Raw genomic sequence first — 21,715 nt, forward strand, 5'->3', positions numbered from 1 at the left:
GGGTTTATTCGAAAGTGATGCATGCACACAGTGCCTTCCGACCATCAGCTGGCCAGCGGGCAGCCCAGTGGATCGGCGGGATGCTCTGGCAATCTTGGCTAAAACGCTATGGGAACCATAGAGTTTTGGCCGAGATCGCTAGAGCGTCCACGTCGCTTCTGGGTAAACCCAGAAGTGACGTAGGCGCGTTGCATGGGGTGCGTGCACAGCAGCCAAGGCCCCGGGAAGCTCCCGCCGGTGGAGTTACGGGGCCTGGCAAGCCTACGAATTTGTCAAGAGCAAGGGAGGAGGGCTGCTCTGATCCCAAAACTCACGGCTCAGATTTCCACCCTCCACGCCGAGTCAAATCGCCTTTTGCACTGGCAGGGGCTTTTCTGAGTCCTTCTGACCCCCCTAGCTGCACTTCATCTGCCGTACTATGCAATCCCAGTCAGAACTACTTGGAATTAAGTCCTGCTGTGTGGCTTTCTCTGAGGTTAAGTGTGCATAGGATTGCAGCCCTCGCATTGCACACCCAGGGGTGGGGGGCGTTTATCGAACACAAAGAAGCAATGAAGTGAAGGAACAAACAACAAAAATACAATGTCTTTCTCCGAACCAAGACCTTCACCTGAGAAACCAAGAGGAAAGGGGCTTTTCCTCCTAAGTGTAAACTCCAGACGTTCCCTTTCTCTTTTTTTAAGCATGACAGAAGTTTGCAAGAATTGGGGCAGGGGCGGGAGACAGACATCACAAATCTTGCTTCCTGCCCGGCGTGTTCACCCCTCCCTCCCTGTTGCACATACCCCCCCTTCCCCCGACAAGGACACACACGTCAAGTGCAAATGTAAACATTCCTCGTTATAAATTAAAAAATAAATAAATGAAAAAGTGCAGTGCATGTCGGTGCCAGCAGAGAGCACAATGTAGCGGGTTCCCCCCCATCCTGAAGTCGAAAGGGGTTCACATCAAGGCTGTTGAGGGAAGTGAGGAAATGATGCTGCCTCTGGGATCCCAAATCAAGATTCCCAGAAGTGGAGTGTGTGCGTGTGATGGGAAGGAGGAGTGTGTGAGATGGTGGGGGGGTGGTAGGGGGGTGTTGCACAGGCTTTGGTTGTTACTTGTGAAATAGGGCTAGATTGGGCAAGGAGGGAAGAGGGAACAACTTATTTTCAAGCTGTGGGTGGGTAGGTGGGGGGTAGTTTCCGTGCTGACTGTGGCCCAAACATGCATTGAGTCCATCTCGGAGACAGTCTGGCGCCTGGGATGCAAGAGCCTAGCCGTAGACTCCAGAGGACCCTGTGGCTTCCCTTGGCAGATGAAAGCACCACTGTCCAGCTCGAGTCTTCTCTGGGTCTCTCCTTCGCCCCCCCCCCCCGGGGCCCGTCGGTGGCTCATTAGGCCGGGTAGAGCTGGTCAGTCTTCTCCTGGATCCTACAATGTCTCGAGGAAAGGGATCTGTTCCTTCCCACGTATAGCCTCTAATTGGGTAAAAGACCTTCTGCAGAGCGGCGGGGCAGGATCCAACAGCAGCGGGTTGGTTGTTCTATGTCTCCAGCTGCTTGAAAGTGGAAACAGCGTGCCCCTGACGGCAGGACGTGACCCTCGACCCCCAACCAGTCCTAGAGAATGCAAAGGGAAGGCGGTGCGCTGGCTCTCCCCTCCAGAGATTATGAGATATATAGATTTATATAGAGCTTTATAGATTATTTATATAAATATCTGGGGAGGGGGTGGCAGTGCAGGGAGGCAGAGGGAGGGAGGGCTGGGATCTGTACAACCTGGCGCTTGGGGGCAAGGAAGGCTAAGCAGGTGGCATCACAAACTGGGCATGTCCGGCAGTCTCTGCACCTCCCCGCTGCCGGAATGGTCTAATTCGGCGCTGTCGCAGTCTGAATCTTCGTAGGCAGCAGGATCCTATAAAGAGAGGACAGAGCAGGAGAGAAAGAAGTCAGGGCAGAATAGAAGGGTGGACAGAATCTGCCCCTGTGCAAAATACAAGATGGTGCTTCACACAGAATGTGATTGGAAAAGTAGAGGCAAATTAATACTTTTTATTTAACATTTTTAAATATAACATAGACATACACATACACATATCCACTCATATACAGATTGGGATTTTTCCAGGGAAACTAGTTAACAATTTTAAATAATAGTATACATACGTATAAGCTTTCTATTCTTTACTAGCCACACTACTAGTCTTCTAATTATTCCAGATTCCAAAACTCTGATTTCTAACATTATAAACCTTATCTATTGCTTCTATTTTAATCTTATATTTGCTTTTTACCCCACAGAGGTAAATCAAAAGTAAAAATAATTTGCTGTGTGAAAAATGGAAAAACAATGTGGCGGGTCTCCCGAGAGTCGGCACATAATTTTTTTGCACATTTTTTGCAAATTTTGCATAATTTATTCCACCTGCCTGTCCAGAGGTAGCCCACATTTTTTCCTCAGTAATATTGATCTGAGCTGAATCCCCCCTCCCCTATCCTTTATTTCCCATGTTCCCCCCTGAGGCAAACAGAGCAGAGCTATAGTGCCGTGGTATTCACATCCCCCTAAGAGATAGACCGCTGCCCCTCAATTCTTAAAGGCCACTCACCTCCCCAGCATTCTGGTCAGCACCGAGCTGGTGTTTGACGAGCCGAATAGCTGCCTCCTTTTCGGACAGCCCGTCGGAATGCCCCAGGAGGTCGTCATCCGAGCGTTCGGCGTCCAGGCGCTCATCTGTGTTGGTGCTGGCCACATCCGGCGTGCCTCCACTGTGGGAGGCGGTGGTGCCCTCGCTGGCGGTACCTTCCTCGCCATCCCCGTCGGAGAAGTTCTCGGAGCTGAAGGTGGAGAGCGACTGCCGCTTACTCATGGCTTGAGGCCACCTGGGTAAAGGGGGAAGGAAAAGGAGCCCGTTAGTAATGGTGGGTGGAGGGGGTTAATGGAGACCCTCATCCTATCATGTATGGCGAAGGGCACGACTGTCCCCAGAGACACATCACGCTATTCAAGAAGTTGGTAACAGGACTTACAAGAGAACCCAGGAATCTGGATTCCCTTCCAAAGAAAGAAAACAACTTTGGATTCAATCCATTACACATAAATAAATGAATTATCAGTTGACTTTTCGGCAGCACTGGGATTCACACGATATAGTGAATAAAGGATAAAATGGGTGGAAAGTGAACCATGATCTGATTTGAGGTGAACTGCAGGGAACAGAAGGTTGTTTACTTATGTACTTCATGTATACCTCGCCGTTCTCCCCCAATGGGACCTCAAGTGGCTTACATCATTCTCCTCTCCTCCTCCTTATCCTCGCAACAATCGTGTGAGGTAGGTTAAGCTGAGGATGTGTGACTGGCCCAAGGTCACCCAGAAAGTTTCCATGGCAGAACAATGGTTGGGACAGTGGCGGGGGTTAACCCCACTGGTCGCAGGGCCGGGGAAGGTAGTGTATGGTATCTCTGGGGGATCGCTTCCACTGCACCTGTGGCAGGGTTGTAGGGGTGGAGTGGTGGGGAAAGGAGGGGTGGGGAAAGGAGGGGTGGGGAAAGGAGGCTTAGAGCAAGCACAGCTGGACCGTTGCCAGTGAAAGAGCAAGGAAAGGAAGGCTAAAGAGAAGAGCCTGAGGAGGAGGAGGAGGAAGCCAGGTGAGGGTAACCCTTTCCAGCTAGGGTTGCCAGCTCTGGGTTGGGAAATACCTGGAGATTTGGGGGTGGAGCCTGAGGAGGACAGGGTTTGGAGAGGGGAGGGACTTCAATGCCATAGTGTCCAATTGCCAAAGCAGCCATTTTCTCCAGGGGAACTGATTTCTATCGCCTAGAGATCAGTTGTAATAGCAGGAGATCTCCAGCCACCACCTGGAGGTTCGCAACCCTATCTCCAGCTAAAGTCTCGTTGGGGAAATGGTGGGTGGAGACATTGTGGTTCCTCCCCCAGGCTCAGAATGAAGGCAAGCAGAGTGAAGCATGGCACCTCCAGCTCTTCAATAGCAATAGATTCCAGACAAGAGCTTCAAATATACTAGAAGTAATGTTACTTCAAGGCATGTGGAGAGCTGGAAAGCCAGGGAGAAGTGTAGTCATCTCTGATGACTACATACAGGATTTGAACATGTGAATTCCCACCTGCTTTCCTAAATGGTATAATCCCAGGAAGACTATTATTATTATTATTATTATTTAAATGTGAATCCGTTCCAGGAATTGAAAACAGGTTCCAATGCTCAGCCTAAGCCTAACAAAGGCAGTCTCTGGCTTGTGCGTTCGATCCTGCCCGTCCCAGAGCTTCTCCGGATTTGTACGTTGCTCTGATATTGCGACTTAAATCCAAAGCCCCGCTACAAATGGGAGAGCTTGCCCGAGAGTGCAGCTTCCGGGTTGCCTTCCCGCTGCTTCCGCCCACCTCCTCACTGCTGATGTGCTACCTGTGTGGGAGGAGGAGGCAGAGGTGGAGAGAGAGAGAAAGAGAGAGGCCAGTTTGCTGCCACCGGAGCAGCCACAATGAGAGGAGAGGTGAGGTGAGGAGGAGGGCTGAGAGGGCTGCTTCCCCAGTCCCCACCACTGGCTTCCCCCCCTGCTCTGCCTGGGGGACGGCGGGGCGGCGGTTTTGCCAGTCCACCCGCCTCCGGCTTCCTGCCTGTTTACTTTCACTAAGGGGCTTATCGCACCCAGGCTGGGAAACGTATGGAAAACATCTTAAAAGCGATCTTTTGACGTATGGAAAACATCTTAAAAATGCAGTTTAGAGACTCTTTCAACTAGATGTTGAATCTTCCTCCCTGATTATGGAATCACACCAGAATACATCTAGTTGAAAAAGTCTCTAAACTGCATCTACAAAACAAGAATATTGGAGAGAGAGTGACAGACAGGGGACTTTCATATATATATTGTATCTTAGTCTTTGTATATCGTTGGCAATATTTTTGCCCTTCGTTATGTAATACACTTTTGCATTTTGTTATACTCATTGTGCATTTTGTTATACTCAATGTACATATTGGTTTCTGTGTACAATTTTGTACTACGTTCTGATACACACAGAAGTGTCATTTTGGATATAACCTCTAGGTAAAAAGGTAAAGGTCCCCTGTGCAAGCACCAGGTCATTCCTGACCCATGGGGTGATGTCACATCCCGACGTTTCCTAGGCAGACTTTGTTTGCGGGGTAGTTTGCCAGTGCCTTCCCCAGTCATCTTCCCTTTCCCCCCAGCAAACTGAGTACTCATTTGACCGACCTCAGAGGGATGGAAAGCTGAGTCAACCTTGAGCCGGCTACCTGAAACCGACTTCCATCGGGATTGAATTCAGGTCATGAGCAGAGCTTGGAGTGCAGTACTGCAGCTTACCACTCTGAACCACGGGGCTAGTACCTCCAGGTACTAGCTGGATATCTCCTGCTATTACAACTGATCTCCAGCTGATTAACAGCGCATGTGAATTCAGAAGCAGGTCTTTTTAGAGTCAATTGAATCGGCAGAGCATTGCACTGTAAATATGGCAATCCTAATGTAACTATTATTCATGAGAATGAACTTGGGATAAGCATTTATTCTCTAGTGTTTTATTGAAGCTTAGTAAATGTGATTCTGAATGCCTCTGAAATGGGAAAACGTGGACAAATCCTGTTTTACTTGGTTCAGTGTATTTTTCAGCAGCAGCTGTCATTTAAATAAGTTTGGTCAGGTAGTTTGTGGCTGTGTTCTGTAAACTCCACAAGCCTCATTCATTTTTTATACCTAGAAACTTGATAGCTCAATCACTTCACTAGATTTTATTTTTGTACTGTGTCCTGATTCTTAAAGTTACTTGGATAAATTGTTAGGGGCTGCAGTCTATACTACTGTGTATAGCTTGCTGTAAATAGGATCCTACTATGTAATTTTACAATGCTTCAGTTCTGTTTTTAGATTTATGGTTGGTTCTAAAAGCCTAATCTTATTGCATTACTTATTGAATGTCCCATCCTGTTGATTTTATTGAATCCACTTTGAGCCCAAATGAGAAAGGCAGACTATAAATAACGTAAACAAATAAATAAATTTTTAAACGGAGCCTGCTTACTACTGTGCAAAGTGATATGCGCATTCATGGGCATTAAATAAATAACCTGAACAATTATGAATTTATTCCACAAAATCAGATCATTTGGAGATGCTTAAAAAGAAAGCCAACACCAACCCCCCCCCCCCAACTAGGGATGTTAGCCTCCAGATGAGACCTGGGGAACTCCTGGAATTATACCTCATCTCCTGACTACAGAGATCTGTTCCCCTGGAGAAAATGGATGCTTTGGAGAATGGGTTCTTTGGCATTGTACCCCACTGAGGTCCCTGTCCTCCCCAGGCTCCATCCCCAAATCTCCAGGCATTTCTCAGCCTGGATCTAGCAACCCTACCCCCCATCCCCTGCTGGTGGCCAGGGGGGACCTAGCAACCCAAGCCCCTCCCTCCAGTATGCTTGCAACAAGTTGATTCAACCACCTGCCCCTAACAGCTTACCTTTGCCGGAGTGGCATTTCTACCTCACTGTCCACTTCTCCTTCCTCCTCCTCAGAGGAGACCCCACGCTTCTGATCCAAAAAAGAAAGGGAAGTCACATTAGTAAAACCTTGGCAGGATTAGAATGGTAACAAACACAGACTTCCCCCGCCCAAGGAAGTGTTTAAAACAAGTTCTCTTAAGCTTGATTTTCCTGCCTCGATAGTCCTAGTAATTAGTGCAACTGGATTTATTTGTCCTGATTCAAACCTATACACATGCAGCAGTCGGGGCTGAAAGTACACAGCCCCAGTTTTAGGATTCCGAATAGCAGTTCACTGCCAATTAGAGTTGCTTGACTATAAATGAAGCCACGGCCCTCCGTTTGCAAGACCTGAGCAAGGCTGTTAATGATAGGACGCTTTGGAGGGCACTGATTCATAGGGTCGCCACGAGTCGGAAGCCACTTGACGGCACTTAACACACACACAGTCAGGGCTACACATGCACAGCCCCAGGCTGTAGGGACTGCAGTTGTTTACGCTCAGTTCCCCAATCAACTAGGCACACAGGCATAGACGCCTGTTCTAATCTAAGCATGACCTCTTGCTAGATTGAGGAAAGGTGTAAAAGCGTCAGATTTAGGAAGGACACATTCGGGAGAGAAGGCGACGTCATATAGCCCGATCTTGTCAGATCTTGGAAGCTAGGCAGGGTGGGAGACCACCAAGGGAGGCACTGCAGAGGAAGGCAATGGCACGTAACCTCTGCTTCTTACTTGCATTCAAAGCCCCTTACTGGGGTTGCCATTAACTTGGTTGCGACTTGTCGGTACTTGCGTATGTAGGCACTGCTGCTGCTTATTCATCAGCAAGCTTTAAGACATTAATTCTAGGGGGTAATTGTGTTAGGCCTTTTATGCTTGGCTGTTTCCCTCACGGCCACCCCGCTGACGAATTCGGGTCTTTGTTTGGATTATGCATGCCGTTTCCGACTGTCAGAGATCACCTCGCTCTAGGGTTGCCAACCTCCAGGTGGTACTAATACAAAACAATAACCTATGCTGCAAATGGGGTTAACTCTAAATAACGATCAGCACGTAAGTTATGTGGTACTAATAATTTGTTGAGAATTTGTATTGGTTGAACTTTGCATTAGTTATAGTATATTGAGCCTATGTGCTGATCTTTGTTTAGAGTTAACCTCCAGGTACTAGCTGGAGATCTCCTGCTATTACCACTGATCTCCAGCCGATAGAGATCAGTTCCCCTGGAGAAAATGGCCGCTTTGGCAATTGGACTCTATGGCATTGAAGTCCCTCCCCTCCACAAACCCCGCCCTCCTCAGGCCCCGCCCCAAAAACCTCCCACCGGTGGCGAAGAGGGACCTGGCAACCCTACTCTCGGTGGCTGTTGGCCTTCCTGTTGTGAGATTGTCATCCTTAGGCTAACCTCCTGGTCTATGTGAATTCATTTTGTTAAACATTTCCTTAATCTCTCTCACATCTAGGCCAACCTCCTGTGTTGGGGACAGCTTATCTATATGAGCCAGTTACGTAGTTTTGGGCGCCTTCTGTGGTTTTAGAATATGTTCACAGTTTTAAAGTTTTAAAGTTATCAGTTATGGGTTTTAATGTTAATATTACGTTGTATTTATTGTTGCTGGAAGCTGCACTGAGGCTGGCTGTGCCGGGGACGGCAGGGTATAAATAAATAAATAAAATAAAAGAGTAGCAGAGGTAGTTTACTATTGCCTCCTTTGCACAGCAACCCTGATCTTGCTTGGAGGTCTCCCATCCAAGGACTGACCATGGCTGATCCTGCTTAGCTTCCAAGCTCTGAGAAGCTCAGGCTCATCTGGGATACATACACATTATGCAAGCTTTTGAGTTTTGCAGAACTCTTCATCAGTCTGGATGTTAAAAAACACACATTGAAGTCAGTTAAGTATCCTATACATACAGTGCAGACAAAGAGGCCGCTGATGTTACGGATACCGCGGACTGTCAAAACAACAAATCAGTGGGTTATAGATCAAATCAAGCCTCAACTGACCCTAGAAGCTAAAATGACTAAACTGAGCTATCGTACTTTGGTCATGTTATGAGAAGACAAGAGTCACTGGGAAAGACAATCATGCTAGGAAAAGTTGAAGGTAGCAGGAAAAGAGGAAGACCCAGCAAGGGATGGATTGACTCTATAAAGGAAGCCTCAGCCCTCAATTTGCAAGGCCTGAGCAAGGCTGTTAAAGATAGGACGGTTTGGAGGACACTGATTCATAGGGTCGCCATAAGTCGTAAGTGACTTGACGGCACTTAACACACACAGCCTGATGAATAGCCCCAGATAACTCAAAAGCTTGCACAATGTGTTGTGTTGTTTGGGTTGGTCTTAAAAGGTGTGACGTGGATTTTGTTTTTAGATTTTGCCGCTGATCCAAAATACAGCCATTAAGTCCTAACTAGATGAGACTGGACCTTTCCAGGATTTATTAAAAAATGCAAATAGAAGCCATGCAGAGCCATATGAGGAGGGGAGAAGGGTTTGTACCCTTTCTCCTCCCCTTCCCAGTTTTGCCAAATGTAAGTAGGAATGCCAGCCTCGAGGTGGAACCTGGGGATCCCCCAGAATTACAGCTAGGGCTGTTGAGAAACAAATTCGGCAAAATTCAGATTTGGCAAAATTCGGCCCGTTTTTATTTGGGAAATGCCGAAGTCCGAACTCCCCCGATTCGGATCTGTGGAATTCAGCACTGTTTGGAGTTTGCGAATAAATCCGGCCATTTAAAGCCATTAAAAACACATTTGCGGCTTTCCGTGGCTCTGGGGGGGGGGGCATTTTTGGAGATAGAGGTCCCAAACTTTCAGTGTAGCTTGAGGGGACCCTTCTTGCAAGACCCCCAAGTTTTTGTAAAGATTGGGTCGGGGGTCCCGAGATTTGGGGCTCGGAAGGAGTCCCCCCCAAAATCACCAATTGGAATAAAGGCATTAAAAACACATTCGCGGCTTTCCACGGCTCTGGGGGGGCATTTTTGGAGGTAGAGGTCCCAAACTTTCAGTGTAGCTTGAGGGGACCCTTCTTGCAAGAACCCCCAAGTTTTGTAAAGGTCGGGTCAGGGGGTCCAGAGATATGGGGCCTGGAAGGGGTCCCCCCCAATCTGCCCATTGAAATAAAGCCATTAAAAACACATTCGCGGCTTTCCACTCGCAAAGAGATCAAGCCCCCTCCAAGACAGGTAACCAACAACAGGTATAAACAACAGGAGCGGCTGCACAGCCATTGGAAACAATAGGAGCCAGCCAGAGAGAGACTCTGTTAACCCACAGTTAACTCCAGACGAAGTTGGCAACTGGTGAAAACAGCAGAAAGCACAGTCCCACACAGAGACAATTGCACCCCACCCCAGCAGAACAGGTAAACCCGCCCCCCTTTGGCTCCCCCCCCCTCTCTCTTTCACACACACACACAGAATCTCCCCACCCCTACATACACACACACAGGAAAAAAGTTATAGAGAGAAGCCCCAAAATGGGTCTTACTGTGGATGTCTTCTTCTCTTCCATCAGGAGCAGGGACTGGGAGTCAGGACTCAGGAGTAATCCAATACGATTCTTTTTTTTTTTTAATATATTTTTATTATTTTTCAATAATAACCAACATTAGATTTAGACATACACCCTCTATATCCATAAAAATAATCATTAAAAATTCATAAAATTATTAGATGTATGTCTTCAAAATACAATCAAAAACATTTGACTTCCCCACCGTCTTTCTCCCTCTCTAAAATATCCAAGATCTCCTTTGCATCCATGCATTCTAATTCATCTCTAAGTCACCCTATTATATTTGTAATTTCCCCTTATCCAATATGTTCAATATTAATAATACCAAGGAGAGAAAAAGAAAGAAAAGAAAGAAAAAGAATAAAAGAAAAAAGAAGAGAAATCCCATTTCCCTCCCTATATTCATCTCAAAATACATGTGTAAATGTAAAAAGGAAGAAAAGAGAAATGGGGATTAAAGAAAAAAAATCATCATATAAAGTCAATGATTATAGTATTTTCCCTCTACCCTCCACCTTTCCCATGTTAAAAATCAAATTAGTGTTCTTCCTGCTTTCTCAGCCTTTCTTCTTCTTCTGTCGGGAGTTTCTGTCACTAACCACTTTTTTGCTTGAAGTGGTCTCCTGTCTGGAACAGTCAGTACCCTGTGTTTCATGAGTTATGGAATCTTCTTCTTGTTTTCCAACAATTTGAGTTGATAGCTCACTGTTTCTTGTCAAAAAAAATTCCACGTCCGCCAATGAGTTAATAGCATGTTTAGTTTGTTTGTAGGTGAAAGTAAGACCTTGTGGTAGCAACCAGCTGTATTTTATTCCTTTATTTCTGAGTAATTCAGTAAAATCTTTGTATACAGCCCTCTTCTCCATCAAGTGACGTGGAATATCTTTGAGAATTATCAATGGTATATTATCAAATCTCCGTTGATTCTCCAGTTGAAATTTTATGATAATATTTTTCATCCTGATGTCAAAGAAAGAGATCAAAATTTCTCTGGCTTTTGTTTGTACCCGTGTTGATAAAGGAATTCTATATATCTTATTTATTGCTGCATTCAATTCTTGTACATTTAGATGGAATATTTCAGCCAGTGATTTGATGATGGCATCTTTGGTAGCCCCCAGTCTTTCCGGCAGATTGCGTATGCGTAAATTATGTTCTCTTTGCTGTAGATCCAAAATAGCAAGTTGGTCTTTCATTTGCTGTTCCTGAAGTTGTATAGCATCAATTAATAGTGCCTGGGATTTCATATCTTTCTCGAGCCTTTTGACATCTTCCGTGTTGTTATTAATTGAAAATTGCATCTTGTTCATACTCTCTTTCATTTGTGTAACTTGGGTTTTTATTTCCTTAATCTCATTTATAACATCAGCAAACTGTTGAGTAATAATTGAAGTATTTGTGTAACTGATTGCTCTTGTTGCTTGGAGACCTGTTCAAACTTTTTCTTTACTAGTCCATTTATTAATTCATTTTGCTCAGCCAGCATTTCCTGTATCCTCTGATAGTTTATTTCCATGATTGTCTGTGGCTTTTCTCCTTTTACTCAACCAGAGATAAATACAAGCAGGCAGACCGGTTCAGTAAAGTTGTGAAAAGAATCTATTAGCCTTAGTGCTGTTACTAGGCAGAACTGGAAGATGCAAGGATATGAGCCTTCCGTGACTCTCACTCTGATTCAGGAAATAGGATCTATTTTGATGTTGCACAGAGTGAGGCACACCAGCACGACCCTCCTCTTTGGTCTCCAAGTCCTAGAGAAGTCTCTTCCTGAGTACGTGCCTAGAGGACTCTTCCAGACGGGGAAAACAAAAGCTAAAATATTTCTCCTCCCCCTCAGCCCACAGCTGTCGATTGGAAGCTATCGATGCCACTCAAATCTTCCAGGTTGTTTTTGTTTGCCTGCTAATTCAATTTGTATTATTTTAAACAGACTTTTTAGCCGAATGTTCAAGCCCCCTGACCCAATCTTTTTAGCCGAATGTTCAAGTCTGGGTGGTGGGGTGTAAAGTCTTAATTGTATTTTAAACAGTTCCAGTTGTTCAAATCCTTGGTAGTAAGCAAAAGGAATTCAAGTGACTTACATGGAGCTTGAAAGACGGGGTTTCTCTTTCATTTGCTTGTAGAATTTTTAGTATAATGTGAAGGGGACCACAGCTTCTAGTCCTTGAGGCGTTTCACGGCGATGAATCCTCCTCAGCCGGCAGGACTCAGACCATCTCTCCCCCTCAGCAGGAGGGGGGGGGGGTTGGGAGTCAAACTGCTCTTCTTCGGCAGCAGGAAGTTACCTGCATTCCGATCCCCTGTTTAGGATCGGAGACGGGGCTTTTGAAAGGAGCCCCGATTCAAAACGCCTCAGGGTTCCTCCGAGCGAACTCAGAGGACATGGCGCTGGATCGGCATCTTCACAGGAAGTCCAATCCAATACGATTCTAACAGACTCACACACACAGACTCTCTCTGGCCATTTATGCATGGGAGGTTTTGCCTTGGATTTGCCGCTCTCTAGATGCACATTAAGGATCGCCTGCTCCCAATCATTTCAATGGGTGGATGGGGAGGACCGCATAACTCGGGAGGCCCTGACCCAACCTTCACAAAACCTGGGGGTTCTTGCAAGTAGGGTCCCTCCAAGCTACCCTGAAGGTTTGGGACCTCTACCTCCAAAAATGCCCCCCCCGGAGCCGTGGAAAGCCGTGAATCTGTTTTAATGGCTTTATTCCAATTGGAGGGGACCGCATAACTCGGGGGGGGGGCTGACCCAATCTTTACAAAACTTGGAGGTTCTTGCAAGTAGGGTCCCTCCAAGCTACCTCAAAGGTTTGGGACCTCTACCTCCAAAAATGCCCCCCCCCGGGAGCCGTGGAAAGCCGCGAATGTGTTTTTAATGCTTTTATTCCAATTGGCAATTTTGGGGTGGGACGCCTTCCGAGCCCCATATCTCGGGACCAGTGGCGGACCTACATTTTTGGGGTCCTGAAGCTTGAACTGTTATGGGGGCCCCTTTGCAACCATCAACAATAGGGCAACATCCAACAAGGTCCATAGGGCCCGGCTGCCCTTGCGAGGACCCCGAGGCCCAAATGGCGGAGAACAGGGTGGTGGGGTGGAGTCCTTGAAAGTGGGCCATACAGCGATGAAATAAAACCACAGAACTATTAAGCCATGCACCAACAAAGGATTTGAGGATCCCGCTGCCAAAATTTAGGCTGTGAATATATTCTGATGAGCTCAGTGAGCCCTTACAGCTGGGGGTTCGAGTGCTGCAAGCCCCCAAGAAAATTTTGAAATTTGACCAATTACAAGGACATTATCAGGCCATATGAAATGGGTATTAGAGCATATTCTAAAGTCAATATTAAGTACTTCCACCCATTGGCTTATGATTCTTTCATTAAAAAACTCCATCGGTTTTATTGAGAAATTCACTCATTAAAAAAATTGCTTCAGGGTTTGGGGCCCTGAAGCTTCAGCTTCATTAGTTTCACAGTAGATCCACCTCTGCTCGGGACCCCCAGACCCAATCTTTACAGAACTTGGGGGTTCTTGCAAGAAGGGTCCCCTCAAGCTACGCGGAACGTTTGGGGCTACCTCCAAAAATGCCCCTCCCCCCGGAGCCGTGGAAAACCGCGAATGTGTTTTTAATGCCTTTATTCCAATTGGCGATTTTGAGGGGGGATTCCTTCCAGGCCCCATATTTCGGGACCCCCTGACCCAATCTTTACAAAACCTGGGGGTTCTTGCAAGAAGGGTCCCCTCAAGCCACACTGAAAGTTTGGGACATCTATCTCCAAAAATGTTCCCCCGGAGCCGTGGAAAGCCGTGAATGTGCACACGCACACACACCCCACCCATGGGGATCTCTCTCACACACAAACAGACACACACTCTCTCTCTCTCCGGGCCACGCAGCAGCTGGACTCATGCACTCATCCACGACTGATTGGCCAGAAGAAGACCCAGCTTGGCCACCGATTGGCTGCAGGAGAATGCTGCTTTGGGAGTGCTGAACTTGTACGAATTTATCCGGTGTCTGCCCGAACTCACCGAGTTCGGTTCGTTGTTTTCCCGCCTTTTTTTTACTTCGGTTCTATCTGAAGTAGAAACCGCCGAATCAGGGAAAATTCGGCTGTTTTTCTTGTCGGATGGAACCGAATTGACAGCCCTAATTACAGCTCATCTCCAGATGTTATGTTGTAAATTGTAAATTGCTATACCAATACAGTCTCTGCCATGGTAGCTTTTGGGTTGTGTATTTTACCACTGACTCTCAACAGGGAGTGGGGGAATTCTGTCCAGTGATCCTGTTTGATATATTTGCATCATCTGGCCACCTTACTTTTGATGCCAATATATAAGTATACATTAAGTATTTTGGACATTGCCTGATGTTCAGATTGTTCAAACTGTTTTTGTGACAGAGAAGCACATTCTGATGATTTAGTCTTCATGGAGCTTCAATATTAGAGATATTTTGTATATATGATATAAAAAATATACAATGTAAAATATAGCTACTATTAGCTGTTTGATTACTGGCCTAAGTGCTGTTATTTGTATATCAGATTTATTGTATACATCAACAGGGATCCACCACAAGGAGTACCCCTCCTTCCCGGCCTACCTGGCTCCGGGTGACGGCTGCCCGATACAACATGGCTGCCGGTGTGAGATGCTGAGATTGCTGTGTGGTCCCTGCCCGGCTATTCCTGCCCTGCTCCCGCTCAGCCTCCTCTCCCGGCTGCAGCCTCGCCTTTCCTGGTGGACCCACAGCACCCTGGCGGGAAGACGGCGACTCGGGGCTGCTGGAGCAGGGCACAGAGGCAGTGTCCTCGCTGGGGGTCTCGCTGCGGGGCTGCTCGGCTGGCGGTGATTCAGGCCCGGCTGCCCCTTTGCGCCCCTCAGCTCCCAAAGTGGTGGAGATGAGGTCGGGGCTGGAAGACGACATCTTGCGTAGCAGGAGGTCGTGCTGAAGCCCCCGCAGGGCGGCGCACGGCTCCAGGCGCTTGGCTCCTGGGGGTTCGGCCAGTTCCCCACAGCTTCCCCGGGTGCTAACTTTGCGGTAGCGTGACTTGGCACGGCGACTGCGCCCGGGAGACGGGGGGCCTTTCTGGCATACGGGGATGGCAAGTTGGGGCAGCGTTGGGTCCATGATCACCTCGGTCTTCAGAATGTCAGGCCTGAAGGAGAGGTGATAATAGATAGGATCAGACCACATAAAGTTTATTGTATAAGGCCATAGGCCATTACAACCTAAAACAGTTTAACAAGTTAAAATATACAAAACCGGAATCATTAAAAGAATACGGAAATTAAGAAGAAGAAGAAGAAGAGTTGGTTTGTATACGCCGACTTTCTCTACCACTTAAGGGAGACTCAAACCGGCTTACAATCACCTTCCCTTCCCCTCCCTACAACAGACACCCTGTGAGGTAGGTGGGGCTAAAAGAGCTGTGACTAGCCCAAGGTCACCCAGCTGGCTTCGTGTGTAGGAGTGGGAAAACAAATCCAGTTCACCAGATTAGCCTCCACCACTTATGTGAAGGAGTGGGGAATCAAACCCGGTTCTCCAGATCAGAGTCCACCGCTCCAAACCACCACTCCTAGCCACTACACCACGCTGGCTCTTTAATTAAGAAATTAAAATACGCCTGTTCAGCTCTATCCAGCTTCACCACCTTTCGTTATTTGCTTCGCCCTGATTTTCTAGGCCGCCAGGCCAAACAGTGCCATTTTTCGGGAAATAAAAGGATCCATATCTGATAACAAATAGATTAATCTGTCAGCAGCAGATGATCACTGTGACGCTGAGAGAATGTTTGCCAGAAACTTGTTCCGGGGCTCAGTATATAAAGGACAGGCCAGAACATAATGGGGGCGATCTTCTACTGAACCACCACATATACGAATGCATTGTGCCAGAGATATTTTTTAAAAACGGCCTGCAAGTAGCTCCATGGGCATGGTTTGGAAACATGTAAGGGCTTCTTTGAGGCTGCATGTTGTGATGTCTGCCAGGTAGGGGGCTCTAAGAGAGGCAATAATAAGAACTGTAATCAGACACAGACAACTGTGAAACACTGAGCCATCGGCTTCCTTCCTGATCCTGACACCGAACCACCAGGGAAGAGAAGGGTGGAAGGGCTGAACATTATCCTGGGAGCTGCCTTTGGAGATGCTTACATTGCCAGATGCACAAAACACCTACAGGCTTCTTCAGGCTGCAGGCTTATTCCCCAAACTGGGTCTTAATTTGGAAATTTCATATTACAGAGTCCAGAAGGGTGAAATGTATGTCAGGGAGCTATGCATGGTACTGTGCGTCTGCTGCTCCAAAACCTTTCTAATTTTCGTGCTCAGACAACTGATCCATATTCTGTTTTTTTTTTTTAAAAGAAAAACTAAAATCACTTGGGGGCTTATTTATGGACTCTCCAATGTCTTGCGTAAACTGGCCCGGATTTTTCACTGGACATTGCTCGCAAACTTTCAAGCATGTCTTGACAACCATAAGGGCTGGAAACTTGATTCAGTGAAAGAAAAATGAAAGCAGAGATCCTTAGGAAGCCACAGAACCAGTCTTTGCTGTTCCATTTGATGGCTTCTCTGAATCCTTCTCCTCAGCACCCCCCCCCAACTCCTTTCCCACCCACTTCTCACCTCTTGCTGTGTGGAGACAATTTCTGGGGCACATTTCTCTTCTTGATCAGCTTCTCCACTGTGTTGCCATGAAGGAGGCTGCGAGATGGATGATGCTTAAAGAGTCCTGGGTACTTCTTCTCCAGAGCCTGCTCCCGCCTAGAGGAAGGAGGGATGGGGAGATTGAGAACGTTTGAGGAAGGAGAGGCAGAATATTTCCAGCGTTGCCTGGGGTGGTCTCTCTAAAGAGAGAGACCACCAATTTTTCGCCAATTTTCACAGAGGGGTTTCTCAACAATTTTGCGCAAGTGGCGTTATTCATAACGGACTTGTTAACAATGAAAGGGAAGGGGAGTTCGGCGACTCTGCCTTCCTCCCGGTTGAATTGGATGCCAGAATGTCACCGAGCTTTTGATATTCTGAAAAAACTGTTCACTTCAGAGCCTATACTTAAACACCCTGACTGTGAGAAACCTTTCATTGTTCAAGTGGATACTTCCGATGTAGCGATGGGGGGAGCATTACTGCAAGTGGGGGAAGCAGGGCAGCTTCAACCCTGTGCGTACTTTTCTAAAAAGTTTTCCCAGTCTGAATTGAACTGGCCCATTTGGGAAAAAGAGGCGGCCGCAGTCAAATGTGCTCTCACAGTGTGGAGACATTTCCTAGAGGGGGTTGATGTCCCGTTTGAAGTATGGACGGATCATAAAAATTTAGAGGCGTAGGGGGCTACCGCACTTGTATTCCCAGTGACGTATTAAGAGTTTGAAAATGTTATAAAACATACTGTTCGCACTTTCTATGTATTCCCACCGATGTATTAAGAGTTTGAAAACGTTATAAAAAATACTGTTCGCACTTTGTTTGGCCCCTTTAGCTGTGAAGACGTCTTCCAACCATTTATAAGCCGTGGTATCCAAAAACCCTTTTAAAGCGATGTTTTTTATAACATTTTCAAACTCTTAATACATCGCTGGGAATACAAAGTGCGGTAACCCCCTTTAAAAGGAACGCGCAAACTCACGGCAAAGCAGGTGCGGTGGGCCGAGTTCTTCTCTAAGTTCCGTTTTGTGTTAAAGCATGTGCCCAGCAAGCAGAATCAGTTGGCAGATGCGCTGTCTCGACTCCCCCAGTATCAGAGCAAGGTGGATCGTCCCACAGACTTGCTATTTACTCCTGAGCAGCGGGGGACTTTGCCTAGCCTGGCCGTTCTTACTCGCTCCCAAGCACAAGAGTCCCCTCCCTTGGAAAGGCTGCCGGACTCATTCAAAACTGCCTTGACTCAAGCCTACCAGGCAGAGGGAGCCACAAATAGCCTGCCTGACAAAACGACCCTGTGGGGGGAGTTCTGGTTTAAAGACAATATACGGTACGTTCCTGTTTCTCTTCGGTGGGAGATGATGGATCAGGGCCATGGTTCCAAGGTGGCTGGGCACTTTGGTTTTGTTAAAACCCTGCATCTTTTATGCAGACAGTTCTGGTGGCCAGGGATGAGAACAGACTTGGATTCTTTTATTCGCAGCTGCCCCACTTGCGCTTCAGCCAGATGGGTAGTGGGGAAGCCACCTGGGCTTTTGAAACCTTTGGAAACACCATCGGTTTCTTGGGAAGTTATTGCCATGGACTTTGTCACGGATCTTCCTCCCAGCCGGGGGAAGACGGTACTATGGGTGGTCACAGACCTTTTTTCTAAGCAGGTTCATTTGGTTCCTTGCACGGGACTTTCCACGGCTCAAAAACTCACTCGAATGTTTGTATCACATGTCTTAAAATATCACAGTTTTCCGCGCAAGGTAATTTCGGATCGGGGCCCACAATTAATAGCAAAGTTTTGGAAAGCTTTTCTTGAGTTGGTGGGGGTGGAACAAGGTTTGTCTAGTGCCTATCATCCCCAGACTGATGGTCAGACTGAACGTGTCAACTCTGTACTAGAATGTTATTTGCGTTGCTATGTAAACTACCATCAAGATGACTGGGTGGATCTCTTGCCTTTTGCTGAGTATGCTTATAATAATGCCTCCCATCAGTCCACTGGTTTTAGCCCGTTTCAGGTAGTGTATGGAAAGGTCTCTGAGTTAGTATTTGGATGGGAGACCACCAAGGAATACCAGGGTTGCTATGCAGAGAAAGACACTGGCAAACCACCTCTGTTAGTCTCTTGCCTTGAAAACCCCATAAGGGGTCGCCATAAGTCAGCTGCAATGTGATGGAACTTGACACACACATATATGCCCTGACCGGGATAGTCTGGGTTACCATGCTCTCATCAGATCTTGGAAGCTAAGCAGTGGTGGTTAGTATTTGGATGGGAGACCACCAAGGAATACCAGGGTTTGTTATGGGGAGGAAGTCAATGGCAAACCACCTCTGTTCGTTGCTTGCCTTGAAAACCCCATGGGTTATGCAGGGCAGAATTTTGAATATACCATACCCAGACAAGACCTGTCCTTGCTTTTCTGGCTCTATTGATTCATTAGCTCATGTCCTTTTGGAAAGCCACTTTTATGAGGAACTTCAATCACATTATATCTCTCCCCTTTTAACATATAAATCTAATGCCTCTGTGTCTGACATAATGCCTTTTTTTATTAAGTGACAGGGATCCCAAGGCTACATTGTCAGTGGCAAGATTTATCTCAGTCCTTATATCCCTCAAACATTAGATTTACGCTGCTCAAGATCAATGGATCAAGGAGCTTCTAAGGGATAAAGGAAAGGAAGGAAAGGAAAACCCCAAAGGATTGCCATAAGTCAGCTGTGACTTGGTGGCAATATATACATGTATGTATGTCAGGTGACAAAGAGAGGTCCCTCAAAACGCAGGTGAAATGTGGGGAAGCACAGGGGGAGAGCGAGGCGACTTCTGACAGTCGAAAACAAAGACCCGAAGTCATCAGAGGGGTGACAACAAGTGAAACAGCCACGCATAAAAGCCCAATGTTGCTATCCCTTTAGCCCTTCCTTTTTTTTTTTTTTTAAAGGATTGGCAAATAGAAGCAGCCCTTGCACAGGATCTCACCGGAGAAGCTCCTTCTCTTTAAGCTCCAGTTGTAGCATGAGGGAGTTGAGCTCCATGTAGAGGTTGTTCGCCCGCTCCAGCTTGCGCTCATAATGCTCCCGAATGTCCAAAGCATGCCTGAAGGGAATGAAGACACTGTCAGTCATCCAATGAAAGGAGGCCAGGAAAGAACTATGCACCACCTCTGAATTAATCTAAAACAATGCACGGCCCACCATTTCACTTTCCACGCAAGACCATCTTCTTTACCCTTACTGCAGCACAGCAGTTAACTGATTTCCTTTGTGGTCCGCATTTCTCATGGCGTCTCAAAGCGGATTACGCAACTAAAAACACCGGAGGCAGAACAGCGTAATACAATATAATCAACGATGCAATAAAACTGGATTGAAAAGCGGGAAAACAGTGAACTAAAAATGGTATACCAGCAATGCTGATTCTGTGAACCTAGGCAGTTCATGAGAGGGAGGGCATCTTGGCCATTTTCTGGGCACTGGGCGTGTGTGGGGGAGAGTTGTGAGTTTCCTGCATTGGGCAGGGGGTTGGACTAGATGACCCTGGTGGTCCCTTCCAACTCTATGATTCTATGACACAACTGTATAATATGTACAACAAACCATCAAACAAAAACGGATGACACAATAGAGAAACAGAAAAACAGTATAATGTATTCAACGAGCAAAGTAATGAAAACAATCTTTAATTTCACATTAACTGTGATAGTTATTTTTTTTTAAAAAAAAAGTCCCCTCCAGAACACTTCTGTTTACACATTCTTTGGAAAGATAAAAGTGTAGGGGTCTTCCTGACATGTGCTGGTTAAATCTCAGTTCAACTATGGACTGCAATGTAATCCTAAACAGAATTAAACCCTTCTATGCCCATTGACCTCAATGGGCTTAGATGGGTATAACTCTGTTTAGGATTGCACTGTTGGTCACTTTAGAGAAGATGCTGGCCCAGTTTGGATGAAACACGGCCCCAACGTGTGGTGGTGAGAGGCAGGGGGAGGGAGGGCATCTCTAACCACCCTGCCCACATGGCATTCCAGCGGCTTCTCTGACACCACCGGCCATCTGTGCAGAGGTATAATGTGTGAATTTGGAGAAATCCGATATGTGTAGGCTGCATAGGAATGATTTATTCCCAGAAGTGCAGACGTTTTCCCACATTTTCTCTGCAACCGTAAGATCCAGAACCTTAATTTTTTAAAAAATGCTGGTATCATCAGGATGCTGTCACAGTTGACACACAGAATACATGCAACTCTGTGTATAAGCAGTCATCCCTAACAATACAGAGGGAATCTTCTGAACTGCTCCACTTGAAGTTTTCATGTCCTCCTTACCTGAGCTCTTCTCGCCGCCGGTGGATCAGCTCCTCCTCCAAGCGGTGCAGACACGTCCCCTCCGACTTGATCTTTTCAAAATGCAGCTTCACCTCTTCCCGCCACTCAGCCTACGGACGATAACAGAGTGTCATATACTCTTTCCTGAACCTTCACAATAGTACCCCACCTGACAGTGCTTCGTCAGCAAAGGTGTACACAGAATTGGACGATGTCATGAGTGTAATGCGAGAGCCAAGGTGATAACAGGTCTGATCTGGATACAGATCCCCACTGTGCCATGATTGGGCCAATCACTCTTTCTCTAAGTCTAATGTACCTCACAGGGTCTGTCTTCAGCACCAAAATGGGGGAGAACCATGCATGATACCCAGAGCTCCTTGGAGGAAGGGTTAGATAAAAATATGATAGACAGACAGACAGACAGACAGACAGACAGACAGATAGATAGATAGATAGATAGGCTGTGGCTCAGTGGTAGAGCACCTGCTTGGCATGCAGAAGGTCCCAGGTTCAATCCCCGGCATCTCCAGTTAAAGGGACTAGGCGAGTAGGTGATGTGAAAGACCTCTGCCTGAGACCCTGGAGAGCTGCTGCCGGTCTGAGTAGATAATACTGACTTTGATGGACCAAGGGTCTGATTCAGTATAAGGCAGCTCCATGTGTTCATAGATAGATAGGGCTTT

The 21,715-nt window shown here is 46.7% G+C and overlaps 1 protein-coding gene across 1 annotated transcript in view; it reads right to left on the bottom strand.

Annotated features, from left to right (window-relative positions):
- Positions 1 to 1,752: 1,752 nt before the first annotated feature.
- Positions 1,753 to 21,715, bottom strand: part of MAP3K12 (mitogen-activated protein kinase kinase kinase 12) — a 67,268-nt gene continuing 47,305 nt past the window's right edge. Inside the window, exons 8-14 of the mRNA XM_056860552.1 lie at positions 21,030 to 21,139; positions 19,682 to 19,798; positions 16,687 to 16,824; positions 14,651 to 15,206; positions 6,486 to 6,556; positions 2,591 to 2,864; positions 1,753 to 1,896 (exon numbers count right to left, since the gene is read on the bottom strand). Of these exons, the coding sequence (XP_056716530.1) occupies positions 1,798 to 1,896; positions 2,591 to 2,864; positions 6,486 to 6,556; positions 14,651 to 15,206; positions 16,687 to 16,824; positions 19,682 to 19,798; positions 21,030 to 21,139 (1,365 nt within the window). The 3' untranslated portion in view covers positions 1,753 to 1,797. The remainder of the gene's footprint in view (positions 1,897 to 2,590; positions 2,865 to 6,485; positions 6,557 to 14,650; positions 15,207 to 16,686; positions 16,825 to 19,681; positions 19,799 to 21,029; positions 21,140 to 21,715) is intronic.

Source organism: Euleptes europaea, chromosome 1, assembly GCF_029931775.1.
Source record: "Euleptes europaea isolate rEulEur1 chromosome 1, rEulEur1.hap1, whole genome shotgun sequence".
Taxonomy (NCBI): Eukaryota; Metazoa; Chordata; class Lepidosauria; order Squamata; family Sphaerodactylidae; genus Euleptes; species Euleptes europaea.